Raw genomic sequence first — 24,407 nt, forward strand, 5'->3', positions numbered from 1 at the left:
TTGATTATCAATATAAATTTAGCATAGTTACATACTTAGGTATACACATGTATGAGGAATTCCCTAGATTATGGCCTCCTTGCATATCAGTTGGTTGATTATCAATATAAATTTAGCATAGTTGCATAATTAGGTATACACATGTATGAGGAATTCCCTAGATTATGGCCTCCTTGCATATCAGTTGGTTGATTATCAATATAAATTTAGCATAGTTACATACTTAGGTATACACATGTATGAGGAATTCCCTAGATTATGGCCTCCTTGCATATCAGTTGGTTGATTATCAATATAAATTTAGCATAGTTGCATAATTAGGTGTACACATGTATGAGGAATTCCCTAGATTATGGCCTCCTTGCATATCAGTTGGTTGATTATCAATATAAATTTAGCATAGTTACATACTTAGGTATACACATGTATGAGGAATTCCCTAGATTATGGCCTCCTTGCATATCAGTTGGTTGATTATCAATATAAATTTAGCATAGTTGCATAATTAGGTGTACACATGTATGAGGAATTCCCTAGATTATGGCCTCCTTGCATATCAGTTGGTTGATTATCAATATAAATTTAGCATAGTTACATACTTAGGTATACACATGTATGAGGAATTCCCTAGATTATGACCTCCTTGCATATCAGTTGGTTGATTATCAATATAAATTTAGCATAGTTGCATAATTAGGTATACACATGTATGAGGAATTCCCTAGATTATGGCCTCCTTGCATATCAGTTGGTTGATTATCAATATAAATTTAGCATAGTTACATAATTAGGTGTACACATGTATGAGGAATTCCCTAGATTATGGCCTCCTTGCATATCAGTTGGTTGATTATCAATATAAATTTAGCATAGTTGCATAATTAGGTACATTGTATACACATGTATGAGGAATTCCCTAGATTATGGCCTCCTTGCATATCAGTTTATTATCAATATAAATTTAGCATAGTTACATAATTAGGTGTACACATGTATGAGGAATTCCCTAGATTATGGCCTCCTTGCATATCAGTTGGTTGATTATCAATATAAATTTAGCATAGTTGCATAATTAGGTATACACATGTATGAGGAATTCCCTAGAATATGGCCTCCTTGCATATCAGTTGGTTGATTATCAATATAAATTTAGCATAGTTACATAATTAGGTGTACACATGTATGAGGAATTCCCTAGATTATGGCCTCCTTGCATATCAGTTGGTTGATTATCAATATAAATTTAGCATAGTTACATAATTAGGTGTACACATGTATGAGGAATTCCCTAGATTATGGCCTCCTTGCATATCAGTTGGTTGATTATCAATATAAATTTAGCATAGTTGCATAATTAGGTATACACATGTATGAGGAATTCCCTAGATTATGGCCTCCTTGCATATCAGTTGGTTGATTATCAATATAAATTTAGCATAGTTACATAATTAGGTATACACATGTATGAGGAATTCCCTAGATTATGGCCTCCTTGCATATCAGTTGGTTGATTATCAATATAAATTTAGCATAGTTACATAATTAGGTGTACACATGTATGAGGAATTCCCTAGATTATGGCCTCCTTGCATATCAGTTGGTTGATTATCAATATAAATTTAGCATAGTTGCATAATTAGGTATACACATGTATGAGGAATTCCCTAGAATATGGCCTCCTTGCATATCAGTTGGTTGATTATCAATATAAATTTAGCATAGTTACATAATTAGGTATACACATGTATGAGGAATTCCCTAGATTATGGCCTCCTTGCATATCATTTGGTTGATTATCAATATAAATTTAGCATAGTTGCATAATTAGGTGTACACATGTATGAGGAATTCCCTAGATTATGGCCTCCTTGCATATCAGTTGGTTGATTATCAATATAAATTTAGCATAGTTGCATAATTAGGTATACACATGTATGAGGAATTCCCTAGATTATGGCCTCCTTGCATATCAGTTGGTTGATTATCAATATAAATTTAGCATAGTTGCATAATTAGGTGTACACATGTATGAGGAATTCCCTAGATTATGGCCTCCTTGCATATCAGTTGGTTGATTATCAATATAAATTTAGCATAGTTACATACTTAGGTATACACATGTATGAGGAATTCCCTAGATTATGGCCTCCTTGCATATCAGTTGGTTGATTATCAATATAAATTTAGCATAGTTGCATAATTAGGTATACACATGTATGAGGAATTCCCTAGAATATGGCCTCCTTGCATATCAGTTGGTTGATTATCAATATAAATTTAGCATAGTTACATAATTAGGTATACACATGTATGAGGAATTCCCTAGATTATGGCCTCCTTGCATATCATTTGGTTGATTATCAATATAAATTTAGCATAGTTGCATAATTAGGTGTACACATGTATGAGGAATTCCCTAGATTATGGCCTCCTTGCATATCAGTTGGTTGATTATCAATATAAATTTAGCATAGTTGCATAATTAGGTATACACATGTATGAGGAATTCCCTAGATTATGGCCTCCTTGCATATCAGTTGGTTGATTATCAATATAAATTTAGCATAGTTGCATAATTAGGTGTACACATGTATGAGGAATTCCCTAGATTATGGCCTCCTTGCATATCAGTTGGTTGATTATCAATATAAATTTAGCATAGTTACATAATTAGGTATACACATGTATGAGGAATTCCCTAGATTATGACCTCCTTGCATATCAGTTGGTTGATTATCAATATAAATTTAGCATAGTTGCATAATTAGGTGTACACATGTATGAGGAATTCCCTAGATTATGGCCTCCTTGCATATCAGTTGGTTGATTATCAATATAAATTTAGCATAGTTACATAATTAGGTATACACATATATGAGGAATTCCCTAGAATATGGCCTCCTTGCATATCAGTTGGTTGATTATCAATATAAATTTAGCATAGTTGCATAATTAGGTATACACATGTATGAGGAATTCCCTAGATTATGGCCTCCTTGCATATCAGTTGGTTGATTATCAATATAAATTTAGCATAGTTGCATAATTAGGTATACACATGTATGAGGAATTCCCTAGATTATGGCCTCCTTGCATATCAGTTTGTTTATTATCAATATAAATTTAGCATAGTTACATACTTAGGTATACACATGTATGAGGAATTCCCTAGATTATGGCCTCCTTGCATATCAGTTGGTTGATTATCAATATAAATTTAGCATAGTTGCATAATTAGGTGTACACATGTATGAGGAATTCCCTAGATTATGGCCTCCTTGCATATCAGTTGGTTGATTATCAATATAAATTTAGCATAGTTGCATAATTAGGTATACACATGTATGAGGAATTCCCTAGATTATGGCCTCCTTGCATATCAGTTTGTTTATTATCAATATAAATTTAGCATAGTTACATACTTAGGTATACACATGTATGAGGAATTCCCTAGATTATGGCCTCCTTGCATATCAGTTGATTATCAATATAAATTTAGCATAGTTGCATAATTAGGTGTACACATGTATGAGGAATTCCCTAGATTATGGCCTCCTTGCATATCAGTTTATTATCAATATAAATTTAGCATAGTTGCATAATTAGGTATACACATGTATGAGGAATTCCCTAGAATATGGCCTCCTTGCATATCAGTTGGTTGATTATCAATATAAATTTAGCATAGTTACATAATTAGGTATACACATGTATGAGGAATTCCCTAGATTATGGCCTCCTTGCATATCAGTTGGTTGATTATCAATATAAATTTAGCATAGTTGCATAATTAGGTGTACACATGTATGAGGAATTCCCTAGATTATGGCCTCCTTGCATATCAGTTGGTTGATTATCAATATAAATTTAGCATAGTTACATACTTAGGTATACACATGTATGAGGAATTCCCTAGATTATGGCCTCCTTGCATATCAGTTTATTATCAATATAAATTTAGCATAGTTACATACTTAGGTATACACATGTATGAGGAATTCCCTATTATGGCCTCCTTGCATATCAGTTGGTTGATTATCAATACAAACTTAGCATAGTTACATAATTAGGTATACACATGTATGAGGAACTCCCTAGCTGATGGCCTCCTTGCATATCAGTTTATTATCAATATAAATTTAGCATAGTTACATAATTAGGTGTACCCATGTATGAGGAATTCCCTAGATTATGGCCTCCTTGCATATCAGTTTATTATCAATATAAATTTAGCATAGTTACATAATTAGGTATACACATGTATGAGGAATTCCCTAGATTATGGCCTCCTTGCATATCAGTTGGTTGATTATCAATATAAATTTAGCATAGTTGCATAATTAGGTGTACACATGTATGAGGAATTCCCTAGATTATGGCCTCCTTGCATATCAGTTGGTTGATTATCAATATAAATTTAGCATAGTTGCATAATTAGGTGTACACATGTATGAGGAATTCCCTAGATTATGGCCTCCTTGCATATCATTTGGTTGATTATCAATATAAATTTAGCATAGTTACATACTTAGGTATACACATGTATGAGGAATTCCCTAGAATATGGCCTCCTTGCATATCAGTTTATTATCAATATAAATTTAGCATAGTTACATACTTAGGTATACACATGTATGAGGAATTCCCTAGATTATGGCCTCCTTGCATATCAGTTTATTATCAATATAAATTTAGCATAGTTACATACTTAGGTATACACATGTATGAGGAATTCCCTATTATGGCCTCCTTGCATATCAGTTGGTTGATTATCAATACAAACTTAGCATAGTTACATAATTAGGTGTACACATGTATGAGGAACTCCCTAGATTATGGCCTCCTTGCATATCAGTTTATTATCAATATAAATTTAGCATAGTTACATAATTAGGTGTACCCATGTATGAGGAATTCCCTAGATTATGGCCTCCTTGCATATCAGTTTATTATCAATATAAATTTAGCATAGTTACATAATTAGGTATACACATGTATGAGGAATTCCCTAGATTATGGCCTCCTTGCATATCAGTTTATTATCAATATAAATTTAGCATAGTTACATAATTAGGTGTACCCATGTATGAGGAATTCCCTAGATTATGGCCTCCTTGCATATCAGTTTATTATCAATATAAATTTAGCATAGTTACATAATTAGGTGTACCCATGTATGAGGAATTCCCTAGATTATGGCCTCCTTGCATATCAGTTTATTATCAATATAAATTTAGCATAGTTACATAATTAGGTGTACACATGTATGAGGAATTCCCTAGATTATGGCCTCCTTGCATATCATTTGGTTGATTATCAATATAAATTTACCATAGTTACATAATTAGGTGTACACATGTATGAGGAATTCCCTAGATTATGGCCTCCTTGCATATCAGTTTATTATCAATATAAATTTAGCATAGTTACATAATTAGGTATACACATGTATGAGGAATTCCCTAGATTATGGCCTCCTTGCATATCAGTTTATTATCAATATAAATTTAGCATAGTTACATAATTAGGTATACACATGTATGAGGAATTCCCTAGATTATGGCCTCCTTGCATATCAGTTTATTATCAATATAAATTTAGCATAGTTACATAATTAGGTATACACATGTATGAGGAATTCCCTAGATTATGGCCTCCTTGCATATCAGTTTATTATCAATATAAATTTAGCATAGTTACATAATTAGGTGTACACATGTATGAGGAATTCCCTAGATTATGGCCTCCTTGCATATCAGTTTGTTTATTATCAATATAAATTTAGCATAGTTGCATAATTAGGCGTACACATGTATGAGGAATTCCCTAGAATATGGCCTCCTTGCATATCAGTTTGTTTATTAGTTGGTTTATTACCTTGCCCGTACCATCAAAGATGGAAGCGAAAGGTATATTAAGGGAAAAATTTTGTCCAGCGTTGTCGTCGTCGTCGTCGTCGTTGTTGTTGTCGTCGTCGTTAATAATTGTTATTGTGTGCATAATAACTTTACTAATTCTATTCCAAATTTTATCAAACTTGGTCACCTTATTCATCAGTATAAAGTCTTCCCTGAGTTTGAACAACAGATGTCCTGTATGAAAATATCATGCAAAAAATGAGAAAATCTGATAAAATATTTTGACTGTTTCTACTTGACTGATCACTGGTGATACACATCAAAGGTTACTGATCTCAGTGGAAATATGCATTGTTGTATGTGTTCAATGAAGCAAATGATTTATCTTGTAATAATATCCTTGGTAATGTATCTCAGAATCCCATACTGGGTTTCAAAACCAACTCATGGAGAGATTGCACAGTCTGATACACATTTGCAAACCTACCAATAAAATCTTTACAGAAAACAAGATGTCAGAAAATCAATATAAGCACTCCTATGAACTGGGTGCCTAACTTTGATCAAGATCTGAAGCTAATAGAAAATCTGTTTAGTTCAGTTATCAAATCAAAAACAATACATAAAAAATACATTAAAAGCAAAACATTTCATCCACATTTTAAAAAGAAAATTATTCTAAAATATATGTATTCTGTATTTGACAAACAGTTCATTCGACAAATGAAAACTCACAGGAATATGTTTCAGCTATTAGAACAAAATGATAGAGTTTTTATAATACTAGTTTAAAAACACACTTCAAAGATTGCAGTGTTTGAAGATGTAGATTCTCAGGAGGCAACAGTACTGTTGACTTCTCCCTCCACTGGACACCAACTAACTATTTAAGTTGATTTGCATACAAAGCAGAGCTTGCAACATGATAGCTATTCATAAAGGTTTTTTTTTTTTACTTTTCATATAATACAGTTGTCACACAATGAGGCAGTTCATATTTGTCTCAGTGAATCATTAATTTTTGACAGACACCTGTACAAAATACTTGGACTAAAGCCAGCTAAAATTTTCTGTTATCTTGCATGTTTTATGAATCTATTCACATCTAAATGCAGCACTTTTTTTTTTTCAATGAGACATTTGTTTTTATACTAAAATATCTGAATTACTTTGAAGAAAGCTGGAAATTATGTCCCTTAAAATAATTAAACAAATAAGGCACCAATGTTTTTGTAAGATATTTACATCTTTTAAGGACATTCAGTAGACTGATTCCCCACTGTTGGTTCAACCCCAAAACTTGTTTGTATTCAAAATTAATTATGACAATGCATATTTATATTGAAACAAACTATGATAAAGGGAATTATATTATATAACAAAGGGCAAGGTCACCAGAGTTCAACTATGTTTACCTATGCTAATTAAGTCTATATTTGTAATAATGATATTTGAATGCAGAAAAGATAATGCAGTTTTTGTGAAATTTGAAAAAGTTGACGATGACATTGAAGGGTTAATGTCTTTTTTTCTTTCGCAGGTTGTTGGCAACACAGATATTCACAAAAAAATGGTAGTGGATGTATAACAGAGCTTGAATCAATTTTCCCTTCATTTCATACCATACTTTTACCTTTTTCATCTCTGTGTCCAATAAATGTAATTTTCAATGCTGCAGTGCAGCACTTCTTTTTCACTTCTCCCAATAATCTAAGACCTAGATTAGATATCATTTCTTCTTTCTATTTAATATTGAAATTATTCTTTATTCAAAGTATCACTTTTTTCAGTCCTTTTTATTTTTGAATATTTTTCACGTTTTCATGGTATTTAAAAAATTAATTAATGTTTAAACAAGACAAACTTCTGCGATGTATTATGTGTGACTGTCAACTCTTGGGATTGTTGGTTCTTTTTAACACCTATTATCATTTGTGGTGTGCATCAATTATTTTGATATGCTGCTTTGAAAACCTGTTTACTTTTGGGTTTAATTATTGGCCTTGATTTTCAATAAATACCTCTCACTTTATCACAAACATTAATTTTTAGATAAAAGATGTTAATTGGGACATTACTTTGATTCTTGTAGAGTTCTTGTTTTTCATTGAATTTTGTACATGTTTGAATGGTCATTTGTTTAGGTTGTCTTCTGTGCTGGTCATTTTGGTAACTTTCAGGTGTTGCCCATCTGTGGTCCATTCTACTTTGAATTCTACTAGGTGTCTCCCATCTCAAGTCACTTCTGCTAAGAATTTTACTATATCTCTTCTGCTGGTCAATTCTTTCCTAGAATTCTACTAGGCGTCTTTCATCTCAAGTCAATTCTGCTTAGAATTGTACTAGGGGGTCTCCCATCTGCTGGTCAATTCTTCTCAGATTCAACTTGGTTTCACTTTTCCACCGGTCAGTTCTGCTTAGTATTGTATTAGGAGTCTCTCATCTGCTGGTCAATTCTACTTAGAATTCTACCCGGCTTAACCCATTCGCTTAAATATCGTGAATACAACAAATGCATATACATATTTGCCATTACAAATTAAATAACTTTGTCAATATTTCTGATCTTTTCATAATTATTAATTGGCCAATCGTCCCAGCAGGTATATTGACAGCAGATTGATGTAATCTGTATTTACACGGTTTCAGGTGAATTTATAGCCAAGGTCTCTGTCTAAATATTTTCATATATATTATGCCTAGCACTCACAATTTTTAGTTTGTGATCAATGTTGTATTTTGCATTGTATTAAGTTTTGTCAACATTTTAAGTGAAAGTTATTTGTAACTTTTGTATTGTTTTCTTCCTAATAAATTATTTGAATATAACTACTTGTTCATTTCTAAACACTGTTGTTGGCCAAATGTTATCTTAAAATTTAACCAGTTGCTCATCAACGTGGAAATTTCTTTGTGTGAATCAACTTAAGGTTGATCAATAGTTTCATGAAAGTCTTTACATTTTTTATTTATTTTGCAAACAGATTGCTCATTGCTATAAAGGTCATATGTGAAAAAAGAAATAGGACAACATTTTTTAAATAAACTTGATGTTTATTGTACATGAATTAGAGTCAAGACTGTATGGAGGTAAAGTTAAACATAACTATATTTAAAGAAAAAAAGCCATCGATTCATCTGTAAAGATAAGGAAGTTTCAGTATTTATTTTGTATGCTAATGTATAGACAATAAAACGTGTTCTTAGGTGAGACCTCCTGTATGTCCAGTTAGAGTCCATCATCGTTAATAACAGATGAAATTAACATTGTTTTTTTGCATTCACCAAAAAAAGGTTTTTTTTTTGTTTTTTTTTTTTTTACAAGTATGCATATTTGTCAGTAAAGAAATTTGAACTTTTCTTTCTTGTATATGTTGCATGAAATACATAACATTAGCATAATATTCATTTTTATTCCAACACTGAACTTTCAAAAATGGATAGGGTAAAGAAAATGGTGTATTACTTGCACACACAACTGTGCAAAGAACGAAAATGAAACTATATTGATCAACCTTAAGTCAGTTTGAATATTATTGGTGTTTTAGGTAAAAATGCAGTCCCCGTAATATGGATTAGGGACATGATTATGATTACTTTAGAAGCAAGAGTTTCCTGGGGGAAGTGATAAATATATTTTCTGACATAAAAATCAAACATTATTGCTATGAATTATGTGAATGACAAAATGTTGGCAAAGCTGTAAGTTATTTACATATGGTATATAAAATTCCCACCAATAACTTAGGGAGTTAATCCCACAACTTGGAACAGATAATTATTATAGAACATGTATGGCTCACATATATCCAAACTCATTGTGTGTGCATTAATAGGTGGTTTTAAATCTTGTCCAGCACGTTCTGTAATGTACATAATTTTTTGTTCCAAATTGTGTTTAGTTGACTGTACTTTTGACTGTTGACTGATATTTGTACTAAACTTCACCAGATTTCTTTCATTTCAAGTATTTCCTTTGTTCAATTTGTACTGAATTTAAGAAAATGATACCTCAGTCTCACTGTCATAAATGAAGACCACAATTTACATCTTGATATTGTCAAGACTGGGTTATGTAAATAAAATAACTTATCAAATTTCATGGATCTTAAAACCCAAAAAAAACTCAAATATTATATAGAAATGAGCATAGATCCTAGAGCTTTGTGGCTCAGTTTTATTTTATGAAAAAGGAAATTGAAAAGTAGTGATGTAATTGCAAGGAATTGAAGATTTAATCTTCCTCAGTTATACTACTTTGTGATGAACTATTAAAATTGCTGGTCGACACTCCCATCTCTCACAGATTCCTGAATGCATGCTTGTTACTGCAGAATGGATAGTTTTACTCTACTCCATATTTGTTTATACCAAGACATAATTTTTGCTATACACGCACATGTTCAAAACTTGCTTTACTTTGTTCTTGTAGCAGTTTCACTGTTGTGACGATGTTAATAATTATTAAATGGTCAACACATTTTTTAAAATTGTAACTGTCTTGAGTTTTTTCACTTATTTTACTTGATACCTATTCCAATCATTTTCACCAAATCACTTTTGTTGATTAGGTTTTGAGATGCTGGAATATTTCTGAAAGTACTGCACTTTCTAGAATTAGTTGACATGCATTCATCACGGAACAAGTAGAATACAAAATGAAGCATTCATCCAAGATGGCATTCGCTTGATTAATGAAAATTGGTGCAAAGATGTGCTGGGGGATAATGTGCAGACCTGGGGGCCAATTAATTTTCTAATTCGCATTCTTTGCCTGTTCAAGAACAAATATATATATCGTCATGCATAGGTCCATGCTTAACTCCCTATCCACATGAAAATGTATGTATGCCAACATTCACAAAAATTCACACACAAAATGTATGACATCACAATTTAATTATTCATTCAACACAACCCTTGAGGTAGATAAATTTATTTGCATTTTAATGAATGAGAGGTGCAAACTCTTGACGTGGTTGACTTATTATTGGCTCTATGGAGCATTGCAGAAAGGGCAATCCCAGTAACATAAATCTAGTGTACATGTGTATTGGACCACTATTCTAGAACCATTCCCAGTTTTATACATGGTAAAGGAGGTCAACTCATCTAGTATTTTGCCTGGAATATGAGTACCAGGTTGCCAAAAGCGAAGAAATGGCACAGTCTGAAAACGTGGACTTGTGGATGGACCTCTGTGTGGCATGCATTGAGACATGTGTTGTACGTACATTAGACATTTTTTGTTTTAATGAATGTGGTTCTAGAGCCGTATCTCTGACATGCTTTGATTATGTTTGAATATTAATTATGCTTATACAGATTTATTTAAAATGGCTGATCGGTGGCCATTTTGTTTTAATTGATGCTGTTCCAGAGCAATATGGACAAGTACCTGTTGGCAATCAGATACAAGATGATGAGATGTCAATCATTTTAATGTTAATAAATCCTCATAATCAAGCGTCAGCTATCTCTGACATGTTTATGTTCCAACTATACTACTATAAACAAAATTATATATCTTAAATCTAATAACTAACTGGGACTGTGTCATGCATGGTTTACTACATCATCTACCAGAAAGTCTGTGGAAATAATAAATTTCATTTATTACTTGTTAGGCGTAATTACAGATTACAGCTCCGAACGAAAACAATTTGGGAATATACCCGGGTCCACAAAGAACACCCAAGGGTAGCATTCCTTATAGAAAAAAAGGCCTCTCCTGAGGGGTTACCCTCAGGGTGCTCACGCGTGTGAGGCCTGATCTGTTCAGAATCTAGTGTTGGTGATTTACTCCATTACGGTGAAGGCTTTCCATTATTAGGGGGCCCATTTTTTACCTGTTTTAGTTGAATCGCCGGCTCAGTTTATATTCATCCGGATTCAGAATTCTAGCGCGGTGAATTTTTCTTCTTTTTTTCACGATCTCATTTTGTAATTTTTTCCTGACTGCATTATGCCTAAGTCGTAAAAAAAGACATAGAATGTCCAGACACAACAATCGGGGCCTAAGACATGCTCATCCTGCCCTCTTGGGACCCGCACATGTGTTGCCATTCATGTCTTGGTTGTGTCAGGGTATTGCCTAGGGGGTCTCTGTGATCAATGGGACCCTAAAACGTAGTTGCCTTGCGAGGCGAGGTGGAAAGCTGAAGGCAAGCGATTAAAAGCTGGTAAAAATCGCGATAAAAAGGGGAAATCCCTAGCCACAGCTAGCGATGTAATGTCTGATTCAATGAGTGAAAAAAATCTCTCCCTCCACTTGGTAATCGCGACGAGGCTCACCTCAGATCGAACACCGAAATTGTTGGAGATATGTCATGATCTGACTCCCTGCTAGAGGTTGCGTGGTCGATGATTGAAACAAGACCTTCAAAACTGTTTATCTCTGAGATGCGGAAACACCGACGGCAACTCTAAATTCCCCCAACGTGGAGTTAATTTCCCAATTTGATGTTACCGCAGCGGACAAACACCGTTCAACTGCTTTTGCTGGGGTATCAGAGTTTCCAGTCACCAAGGTTTCTGTTGTTGGTAAACAGCGTATTCCCACTGGGGCGCTGACAACCAGCGAGGATCAATTGAAGATAATATTTGGTAATCGTAGTCCTAAATAAGCACTTGCTTCTATGCTATCGATAAAGAGCCATTGCTCGAAACGTCTAGCTATTTTTAATAGTTATTTAGGACTACGATTACCAAATATTATCTTCAATATATCATACTTATCAGTCCGAGCAGCGTTTATTTATTTATAAACTACTAGCGAGGATCAAAGCGCGTATGGTCTCCTTTGAAGGGGCAGAAGAAGACTAGTAGCAGGAAGCGTCAGAAAAAACCCAAGAAATGTGGCTTTGGTGGTGGGCGTTCTGACATTTCTAGGGACCAGGGGGCCGCGAAGTCTCTTTGAAGCTTTCGCCGGCTGCCTGGACATGGATGGTGGTACGACTTTAGGTCTCCCTCCCGGGAGTCCTCGGGCTCAGTCTCCCAGTCTTCATCCTTCCATGCTGGAGGCTTGAGTTTGGGAAGCACAAGCTCCGAACCCCCGTCCGCTCCTTCCCGTGGGGTCGCGCCTTATGCAGCACATACCAGCTTGGTGCAGGAGAATTTCCGATATTGGACGCTGGCAGTAGTGTTGCGTGGGTTTCGGATTCTACTTCGGTCTCCTCCTTCTCTGACTCCTTCCCCTCCCTCAGGTCCTTTGCCGAGGGAGGAGGTCAAGGCAGAGTCGATCTGACAGTAAGTAGCCAGCCTTCTGGAGAAAAGGGTGATACGCCTATTGAGAACCCCCATTTATTCCAGGGTTCTATTCCCACATCTTCCTCGTTCCCAAGAGTTGGGGGGGTGTCGTCCAGTCTTAGACCTCAGTCAGCTGAACAGGTTTGTGGAACAGAAACACTAGCTTTGGTACTTCTGTCAGTGCACTCGGTTGGTTGTGTCACTGGACTTGAACGATGCTTACTCCCACATTCCCATTCATCACTCATGCAGCCGGTATCTCAGATTCCCATTACAGGGCAACGTTTACGAGTTAACTGCTCTCCCTTTCGGTCTGGGCATTTGAAGACACACGAAGTGCGCGGGGTAGCCAACTCATTGGCTTTGATGACTGGAGATCTCAGAATGTCTTCATTAACTAATACCTGAGAGACCTCCAAGCGCTGGACAAGGGTCTCTACAGGTTGGGTCCAGTGGTGACGGGTCAGACAGTGTTTGTTGACTCATCCCGCACCACCAAGGGGCCCTATGCGTGAAAGTGTTAGCGTGATAGTGTCTTCAGTCGAAACCAGCCTCTTTTGCTTGACGCAGGTTTCGACCTGCACTATCGAACCCCAGCAATACACTGTTTTGGTGCATTAGAATTCAAAATGCTTCAGGATCATGTCACATGAGGACCATGTCTTAAGCCTGGCTATTGACATCATAAAATGATATCCTAATAAGTTCAATTTAAAAGATTCAGTAAGCAGTTCCAATGCCCTCCATGCACACGTGATTGGAGGTAAATTCCATGTGACATTGAAACATTTATTTGTATCAGAATCTGCAATAGCTCACAGAGGCTCTATCTGTTCTTTTTGATGCAGTTGGCTTGACTCTGGCCAACTTTCCTCTGCACCTATCTTTTCAAATTCACAAGTATTAGCCAATGTGCAAGGTCTGATTTAAAATATCAGTTTACAAGTTATGTAAAGTTATGTAGATAAAACATTGCTGTTTACTGTAATAGAAATATTACAATCCAAACATGCCATACACCGACCACAGTCTGTACTATCTGTAAATTACATCATGTTGACTGTCTTAAAATGATTCAACTACACTGGTATGGGCAGTACTGAGTTGATATTACTCACTCTGAATGTATCAGTCCGCCGTTTTAAAACATATGTTATTTTCGATAAAGATGCAATATAGGCAAGAAAATCCCTGATGAAATCTATATGCAACTCGCACCTTGTTGCTGAGTCTGTGTACAGTAAAACGCCAAATGGGACATAACTTGGACCTCGACAACGAGTCTGGTACGAATCTAAACCATTTTCATAATCGTTGTTGTTCCAGTAAAAGGTAAGGGGAGTTCAATTGTCATTTATTAGTTCTCGCTCGGACAACGGGGACCGTTTTCACTTTTTTGCGTGTGTATGTGTGCTTCCACCTGTATCTCCGAAATGTCTGCTCCGATCACATTACACTTCACAATCTCGGGAGACATTCCATGTCCGAACATTTTCAAACTTCAGATATACATCATGATAACATGATTATGTATTAGTACCTAGTTTGTATGTGCGTGTTGTTGTCAACCATTCTAGGCTGACATGATTTCAACTGACGCCCGTACAAATACAGTATATGTTATAGAACTTTGCATTATACAATTATGTACATTGCAATTTATAAAGCCATAACATTTAAATGTTGTTAGCATCAAAGCATTTGATGAGCACTACAATCCAAATAATGAAAACGTTGGACATTTTGAATGTTTTCTCGAAAACGTGAACCAAATGAACTATTAGACAAATATGTCACTGGTTTGAAGATCTATGCTGCAACTGTAATTTCACTACATTACAGGAAAATCTCATTAGTGACAGCCTATTTTGTGGTATCAACGACTCGTGTCTTGGGGAAAGGAGCAAGAAAGAAAGAGAGAGAGCTGTTTAGAGAAGCAGATCTATACCTAGAGAAACGCCTTTAAATATGTCGGGCGTCTAAATTGCCAGAAGAAAAACCTAAGTGATAGAATGACCAGTATGTGTCACAAAATTATAAATAACATACTCAATCTGGGTATAAAGATTACAAGAACACAAAACAAATATTTGACAAGTACATTACACAACTTGACTACTCAAATAAGCGAGAGAAAAATGAACCACATGGTATACTCGATGTGATGTCAGGTGTTTCGATAATAGTGAGCACAGCCTGCTCCACATATTAGAAATAAATGGTTTGGGTTTGAAACCTGAGGTATACATTAAACAAGTCACATTGATGCCATCTAAGACCATCTTGTCTTATTGCATTCAACCACAGGTCGTATCTGCCAAAATCAATTCAAATGTTAAAGCATATACTACTAGACCATAAAGTCAGCTTAAGGCTAGCATAAATGCATACAAAGAAAACACAAACCTTTCACAAATGTACAGTATTGCTGGAAAAAAGAGGATGACTTTGTGTGGATACGGTCGGTAACTCTTTCATCCGGAAATGAACAGATAATTGACTATGTCTCGCAGCTACATTTAATTTTATCTCAGTGAAAGATCTTGGTGATCCGGAAACATTTAATTCACAGATACGGGCAGAGTACTTATTTTGTACAAAGCTACAATGATGTTTAAGGGACACACAAAAGTTAAAACGGTGAAACAAATATCTAGCCTGTTCATCCACCAGTAAAAGATCAGCTATGGATGAAATCAACAGACGAACAAAGCAAAAGATAATAGAACCAGTTACAGAGCCAACTCCATCTAGCTAGTAACGGCATTCAAGTCAGGTAAAATGAGAATCTGCAATAATCCTTGTGGCTTAAATAAAGCTCTTCAGAGAATTCACTGTCCATCATCAACCAGTGATGACATACAACGTGAATTAAGCAAAGCTAAAGTGCTCAGTGTACTGGATGCAAACGATCAGTTTCTGGCATGTTGAGCTAAACAGAGAGAGAGAGACTGAGAGCTCATACGTAACTACCTTTAATACATCATTCAAATAATTTTGTTGGTTACACATGCCATTTAGAATATCTAATGTGTGTGGACAATATCAGTGTAGACACGACCAAGCGATCGTTGTGTGTAAAATCTATGATATATATATATATATACTGATATATATATAACAATACTGAACAATATCATGACCAAGAGTTAAGGTCATTGATGCAGGGATTGTAAATTAAGGTTAAGTCAAGTTCCATTGGTTGAACACCAGACACCTGATTGCTAGTACAGGCTTTAATCTTGCAAATATGACATCAGTATTGGAAATGCCTAACCAAAAGATATTAGTTGGAATTCAGAGATTCATTAGATTAGATTAAAGTTTCTAACATAACTGTGTGAAGTGTGTAATCAACTAAGAAACACACTAAAGCCAAGAGGGACCCACTCGACCAGATCAATGATAAAAGGTATAATGAATTTACTGGATTCTGGTTCTGGTTGGTATTCGTATTTAAAGATTGCCCAATTAGCACAATAGTAAAGCAATTTTCAGTATACTGATATAAATCTTATTTATTCTTTTTGTTATGTATATAATACGCGTTTTCTATTGTTTTCCACTTTTATTGTGGATGCGATTGCTTTTATAATGTGCATTCTAAAGAGACGAGCTGTACATTTAACAATGACAGAGAAAGCCAGAGCCGTGGGGTGGTTGAACCATACAATACAAGAAGCAAACAGGTCTTAGCGCTTCAGAGAATCCCAAATAGTACAGACCAAAGACAAGTCTTTTCGTTCATGTGTCATGACTCCTGCTGTTTCAACCTACCTGTCTTACCCTTTTGTAGTTGAACAGTAACCGTTAAGACCTTACAGGGATCCTCTTCTGAAATCCATATGCAACACTATCTGAAACATCAGGCCTGGATGCAAGGCTTTTAGACAAGTCTATCGCCCTCACTACATAGATGATTAAACATTTATTGAATCAATTGGTTTGTAATTTTTCGGATCATCTGCTAGCCCAATAGCAAATCCACTAGTGGCAAGCAATACCCAAACCTTCTCTGCAAAGACTAGTGACGTCTATAAACGACGCTGTGCTGCATGTGTTTTTACGAGAGGTGGCCACACAATTATTGAAATGTTCCCTAGTCTCAAATTTTTATTTGCAACCCTCCTCATCTTTTAGTAGTCATGTAATGAAATGTGTAAAGACTACATGCGTGCAATAGTTTCTCGAATGTGAATGATTGTGCTTTTTCTGAAATAAATGATTGGTGTATATTTTGTTTGTTTGTTTGTTTGTTTGTTTGTATTTGTTTGTTTGTTTCTTTCGTTATTTCGTTCTTTCTTTCTCTTTTTTTCTTTCTTTCCAATATGAATAACCAAGACGATCTTCGATCACATTTTGTGAAAAGCATTATTTTTCAGAGAAAGTCGTCATAAGTCATAAGGTGGTCGCGATATACATGGGGTATCTTTAAATATTAACATATATAATAACATATATATGTTGTACTTGGGAAGAGAATGACATTTCACACCAGATTCCCATTCAGCGGGAATCAAAGCAGTGCAAAGAAAGCGTCTCCCTCTGCCAAAGTGGATTCGCACAAAATAAGTCAACAAGATCCGACAGTTTTAATGTAAAACAACTACATACTTGTTCGCTCATCGTCTAGTTTTACTCAAATAATGTTAATGTTTGTTGGTTGTTGATGATGCAATGATAAGTCAACGGCTGGCTTGTGCTGGTAACACATCTTTGTAGAATATAATATACCCACATGCACAAGACAAGGTCTAATACATAAAGTAGCTGGAGAGATTACCAGATTTGTTGCCACTATTCTTCAGCTATCTCCAACATAGGTCATCGCCATCTTCAAATGGCGTTAAAATGAACGTCAAAATGAAAAAGAATTGAGACATTTCTACTTGAAGAAGTACTAAATATTTTAAATTAGATACCATATCACGAATAAATTGCGTATGTCGGAAGAAATAATATATACCCTCTCTTTTAACAATGCATACAAAACTAATAGTGTTGACAACCTTTAGTATTGAGAGTCGGGTATTTTTGTTCATGAGAACCCATAGTTGTAGGCATTAGTGAAATTAAAAAAATAGTTATACAATAAGGATAAACATCTGTAAATTCATAAATCTATCGTCAGCGATTGCACAGTTTCAAAGAAGATGTCAGCAATCATTTCTGCCAAAATTCTGCGTTACTGTCTTCGTAGACGATTCATTGGTATACTGCAATATCAAGCAATAAAGGGTCTACAATCTTTGGAGTGGGAACTTCGGCTTCGCATTCTTGATAGAGTTTTTTTTGTTTGTTTCGTACTACTTTTTTTGTAACGTAACCGCCCAAACAAATGTATGCTACTTACCTCAATCATTCAACATTAAGTTGGCTACGAAATAAATAAAAACAATAATTTTCCATTTTCAAAGGGCGGTAGTCGTCGCGATATATATGTGTCTCATATAAACAAAGACTTCGACTGTTGCGCAGATTAACGAGTACAAAGTGAGACGTTACCAAGCTTTAATTAGGCATTTTGTAGGTGATTGGAAGGTATCGAAGGAGTCACTGGCGGAAATTAGTGCAAGTCGCGCACAGGTCAAACCTCATACTTATGATTTCAATTAGAAGAGAAAATTGGGTTGTGAGAAAATCAATGTTGATCAACACAAATGCCGCACATGCGCAGCGCGACGACCATCGCCCTTTAATGGTATTATGTAGCTATATGACGGGGCACTGACTTAACGAATACAAAGCAGTTTCCGTGTAGCATTCTATTAAATTGGTGTACCTGTAATTTCACAAATAAATATTTGCATTGCAGAGTAGACGACACAATTGTCAAGCGCAGCCTATTCACCGATTTCAAGCGTACACCTTCTAACGACGAGCAAAACGATTGTGTTCTCGATTTTGAATCAGAGTTTTTTATCTGGTAAATGAATAAGACAAAGTCGTTTTCCTAGCAAATTGGATACATCAATACTGGTGAACTATAATTTATACGATTATACACTATAATGGACATAGCCCACACTATAATGGATATAGCCCTTGCATCAACACGTTGCAGATCTACGATGGTCAGCAATTCTAGTCGTAGAGTAGTTCTTGGTTTATACTGATAATAACATTACTTCGAATATAAATAACTACAAAAGAGACATGTTTATAAAAAAAAGTACATGCAGTTTATTTTATTCAGTTTGCAAAGTACTAATTACTAAGTAATTGTGAATTCATCAAAATTAAAAAAAGAATATGCATAAATATGTACAAAAGTTGCATAATTATTAGATTTATCTCAGAACTTCACGTCAAAGTAATACCGAAACCCACTCTTGAGTAAAGTAATACATAGCCATCACTTTATATCTACATCTTCTACTGTGCTACAACTTCACAAAACACGAAACTAGCAGGTAAATATTGTAATAGTAATTGGTCTAAAAACTAAAATCTATATATTCAAAAAAATCGGTATTGCCCTAAGAGTCGAATGTGGAATGCTGTACTTGCCGTATGTATTGCTTGAATCTAAATTTGAATTTAATTTATTTACAGACGTACGAACATCTACCACATAGTATTGTATTTGATATGACTTGTATAAATCATTTCACATAAAGACCCTGAGCACCATGGGTAAAACCTCACATATAAAACCAGTTAGCGAATATATTGCAAATAATTCACACTCTTTAGTCGCAAGTAGATGATGGATACTATATTACTATGACAATGGTGGTTACTAAGTACTGTGACTAGAAAGGAACGTCGTGGGATTGGGGGTGTCGTCGTGATACGAGTAATTAATACCAGGATCGACATACACTAGTAATCACCACAAGGCTCTGCAGAGATGAGTGATTATTACAGGGATCAACAGACATGAGTGATTACTACCAGGGTCACAAGACATGAGTGATTACTACAAGGATCAGCAGACATGAGTGATTCCCATCAGGGTCAGAAGACATGAGTGATTACCACCAGGGTCTGCAGAGATGAGTGATTACTACAAGGATCAGCAGACATGAGTGATTCCCATCAGGGTCTGCAGACATGAGTGATTACCACCAGGGTCAGCAGACATGAGTGATTACCACCAGAATCAGTAGACATGGGTCATTACTATCAGCATTAGCAAACACTAGCAATTAACATCAGCAGACAGGAGTTATTACCGCCAGTGTCAGAAGACACGAGTGATATCTAAAAGAATCAACATACATGAGTCATTACCACTGAGGTCTGCAGACACAAGGGAATACTACTAGGGTCTGCAACAATGAGTGAATACAACCAGGGTCTGCAGACATGAGTGATTACTACCAGGGTCTGCAGACATGAGTGATTACTACCAGGGTCTGCAGACATGAGTGATTACTACCAGGGTCTGCAGACATGAGTGATTACTACCAGGGTCTGCAGACATGAGTGATTACTACCAGGGTCTGCAGACATGAGTGATTACTACCAGGGTCTGCAGATATGAGTGATTACTACCAGGGTCTGCAGATATGAGTGAATACAACCAGGGTCTGCAGACATGAGTGATTACTACCAGGGTCTGCAGATATGAGTGAATACAGCCAGGGTCTGCAGACATGAGTGATTACTACCAGGGTCTGCAGACATGAGTGATTACTACCAGGGTCTGCAGACATGAGTGATTACTACCATGGTCTGCAGACATGAGTGATTACTACCAGGGTCTGCAGACATGAGTGATTACTACCAGGGTCTGCAGACATGAGTGATTACTACCAGGGTCTGCAGAAATGAGTGGTTGCTAGTAGAGTAAGAAAACACGAGTGAGTACTACTACTATTATAATTCTACAGTTTGAAATGAAATGATACTGATTAATACCAATACTGTACAGCAACTCGGTAATATTTACAGCATCTGGAATACGTGTCCACGTCCACAAGATGGTATGACTTTGTTTGCTATTGTAATGACATATCATTATGATTCATTGACCTGTCTATATATTATCTTTATGTTGCTTACCATATCATAGTCTAAAATACTACTATGGGACACGTTGGACACAGATTCTGCTATGAACAAAGATAGCCAACTTTGATATTTTCCATAAGACCATCTAGTCTCTCAAATCTCTCATATTTTATTTATATACACATATGGCAATGATGTCATTTATATAATTTGATAGATGTACGTATTAAATTATGCTATATTATTTTGAATATAAGCAGTGCGTATTATTTGTAAATAAAGAAAGGAATACAAGTTCACACATTCTAACATAGTCTAGTAATTTACCTTTTTAAACGTTAAGTTACATGAATAGCGATCTCAAAGGGGTGTGATTTAATGGACACTTCTATCGTGCATCCCCCCACCCCCGAGACAGAAGAAAGGAACTAAACTAATTCAGGGCCAATGTATATATGAGATTGGATCGGTGTTGCATCTTACAGCCCTCAACTGACTGAGCATACTCATCAGACATCAGTGATTTTCTTTAGAAATCGTATTGCTACTGTAACAAGGTAACAGTAGTGTTACGTCTAATGTGTATAATTGAGTGGTACAAGATTGAGATGATTGGTTGCACACTTCAGTCATGTTGGTGGGAGGACAAAATATTCGTCTATAATTACGTGCGACACACACATTATATGTGATTGTGAGTGGTGTACAATGAGTAGCACCATTATATGTACGACACATAGTTATGTTGGAAGAAAAAAAATCGTCTACAATTAATACGTGCAACACACAGTATAGAGTGCAGGGGTAGAGTGAATGGTGTGCATTGAGTACTACAGTATTGAGTTGATTGGGTACACACTTCAGTTTTGCTGAAAGAAAAGAAAATTGTCTACAATTACTAGGTGCAACACACACATATATATGGTCAAATGTTATTGTGTGTTTAGTCAGCTTGTTATGACTTAACTATGTTCCACCTTGACAAACAATTATATTTTCAACTTGAGATGACTCTGGACATACTAGGCATAGTATGCGATTGACACAATACACTATTTGTAACCAATGTCTTCTAAAAGAAATAATTGCTAAACTTTAAATTGCAGTTGGTTTGTTTGCAATTTACGTTGAGTGCAGTTCATGCAATTTAATAGCATTAATAGGAGGTAGGCATTGGTGAAACTCTCTGGAAATACTAGGTTTATCATTGTTCTACACTACTTTTTGAATTAGTGTATATTGATAACCAGTTGAATTGTTATCTTATCTAAAGTACATGTAATGCTGATGAGATTGGGATGTAAATTGAAACAAAAGAAGCAGCGGTGCATTATCACATTCCTCTATCATGAGAAAGCTTCTTATCCGATACAAAATATATCTTCCTTGAACAGCATATTGGATATAGATCGACAACACAAAATAGTTACAACAATGTCAGTACCAGTACTGAAAATGTTGCTTTAACTTTTTTGCTTTAACACAATTGTTCGGAAAATTTATGAAATATATGAAAACTACTTGATGCTATTGTTAGGAGGTTCCTAAACTAAACCCCAGCCACATCACCTTCAACCAGAGTCGAATCTGACACGATAATGAATGTGAATATTGACTGTTTATATTGATTGGACATGACTCCACGAGGTATGTTTTCAGTGTCGATCTATAGCATTACACCGTTCAACACAAACCCCAAGCTCACAAACGACTGTACTTTATGCTGCCAAATCATTTTGGCTGCAATTTAAAAGATGTTTTATATCTCATAAACATAGACGGCTTTGACTAAAGAGTGAATTTGTTACGTTTGGAACGATGGTATGTTCTCCACGCTTGGAACGATGGTGTGTTCTCAACGCTTGGAACGATGGTATGTTCTCAACGCTTGAAACGAGGGGACGTTCTCAGCGCTTGGAACGATGGGACGTTCTCAACGTTTTTGATCATGGACTGCCACGTGTAGTTGCGCTTAAACACTGTTGTTGTTTTCAGATGGTTCCCGTAGCGGATCTTGAACACATACTGTCTACAGTTTATCTTCATCACAGCTGTAGACTTTGTTGAGATTGTCTGTAGTTGACATCCAGCACTGGTGTTTCTTAACGTCCGAAAAGTATTCGACGTCAAATCTTGTACTGTTGAGGTCACGTGTACATTTCATCTCACATACATAAATATTTGTATTTCAGCAAATACACGCTTCCTACCATGATCATGATGATGTATGTAGATTTCAACAACCATACGCGATTGTGATGTTACTCGCAGCTTATCTAGACTGACTTCGACTCTAAATCATCAGTCACAACCAAATCCATCCACCATTGGAGCCTGGAGTTTGGCAGTCTCGTGCATTACGCCCGCCGCCCGGCCGGCTCCATGTATACTTACTTATTGAGTTAAAATATATTGCACATTATATCCAGTTCTTAATTCACATCGGTGGACAAACCAGTCCGTGTAAACCTGTGTTATAACCATTTTGACCATACTGTATGGAGTCACACGACACCGAATACCTGTCCACCTTGCTTAGCAGATACCGTTAAAACAATAGATGATTTAAATAAGCAACAATTTTCGTTATCAGTCTTCGTCCAGGAGAAAATTATAGTCTTGTTTGAGAGCAACCCCCTAGGTTCACTCTTTGTGTTGATTGTTTGACGACAAGGTTGCCACGCCTTGTTTGCTGCAACCACGGTTCTTTGTCTTGTCTTTATCTTTCTCTTTTCTGCCAATATTTTTTCTAATAGGGAGACAATTTTCCTGAACAATTTCCTGACTACCTTTGTGGCGACTGTTATAACCAGACGGACTACGAGCGGATGGAGAGACGTGACCTTGTACATCGTCATGGTGTTGGTGAAGTCTTATGTGAGGAGCAGATAATTCAGCTATAGCCATTCCAGTCTTGGAAATCCTGAAAATATTGAAATAATTAGTAAATATTTATATTTGCTCTTATAGGCCACTGGCCCCTTTTGCTTATTACAATACTAATACAACAAATCTTTGGTCAAAGGTCAAGTACATCTTGTCTCAACTTAAATGCATTTAGTATAAAAACAGCTAAGTTACTAATAATTTCAAATTAATTACATGACATTAAAGAATAAAACTTATTTACCGATGGATTTGTATAAGACCAAATGGGAATGAGCCGCTTTCTAAGCATCTCGTACAGAGGACATATCATAATGAAATGATATTCGTCCTCTACTTCCATCATCTGAAGCTAGAGCTTATTTATGTATGTGCGAGTTTGCGCAATATAGGGATATAACGCCAGTATAATAGAGGTAGGCGAGTGTTGAACCTCCAGAGCTATGCATGCAACTC

The 24,407-nt window shown here is 35.7% G+C and overlaps 2 protein-coding genes across 2 annotated transcripts in view; one reads left to right on the top strand and one right to left on the bottom strand.

Moving 5' to 3' along the window:
* Window positions 1-8,687, top strand: part of LOC100313566 (calcineurin B regulatory subunit) — a 33,216-nt gene extending 24,529 nt beyond the window's left edge. Inside the window, 1 exon segment of the mRNA NM_001168039.1 lies at window positions 7,399-8,687. Within this exon segment, the coding sequence (NP_001161511.1) occupies window positions 7,399-7,446 (48 nt within the window). The 3' untranslated portion in view covers window positions 7,447-8,687.
* A 10,578-nt stretch (window positions 8,688-19,265) lies between these two features.
* The window catches only part of LOC100370007 (bestrophin-3-like), a 32,407-nt gene continuing 27,265 nt past the window's right edge, over window positions 19,266-24,407 (bottom strand). Inside the window, exon 8 of the mRNA XM_078006924.2 lies at window positions 19,266-23,988. Coding sequence (XP_077863050.2) covers window positions 23,709-23,988 — 280 coding nt within the window. The 3' untranslated portion in view covers window positions 19,266-23,708. The remainder of the gene's footprint in view (window positions 23,989-24,407) is intronic.

Source organism: Saccoglossus kowalevskii, chromosome 2 (assembly GCF_978046115.1).
Source record: "Saccoglossus kowalevskii chromosome 2, keSacKowa6.1, whole genome shotgun sequence".
Taxonomy (NCBI): domain Eukaryota; kingdom Metazoa; phylum Hemichordata; class Enteropneusta; family Harrimaniidae; genus Saccoglossus; species Saccoglossus kowalevskii.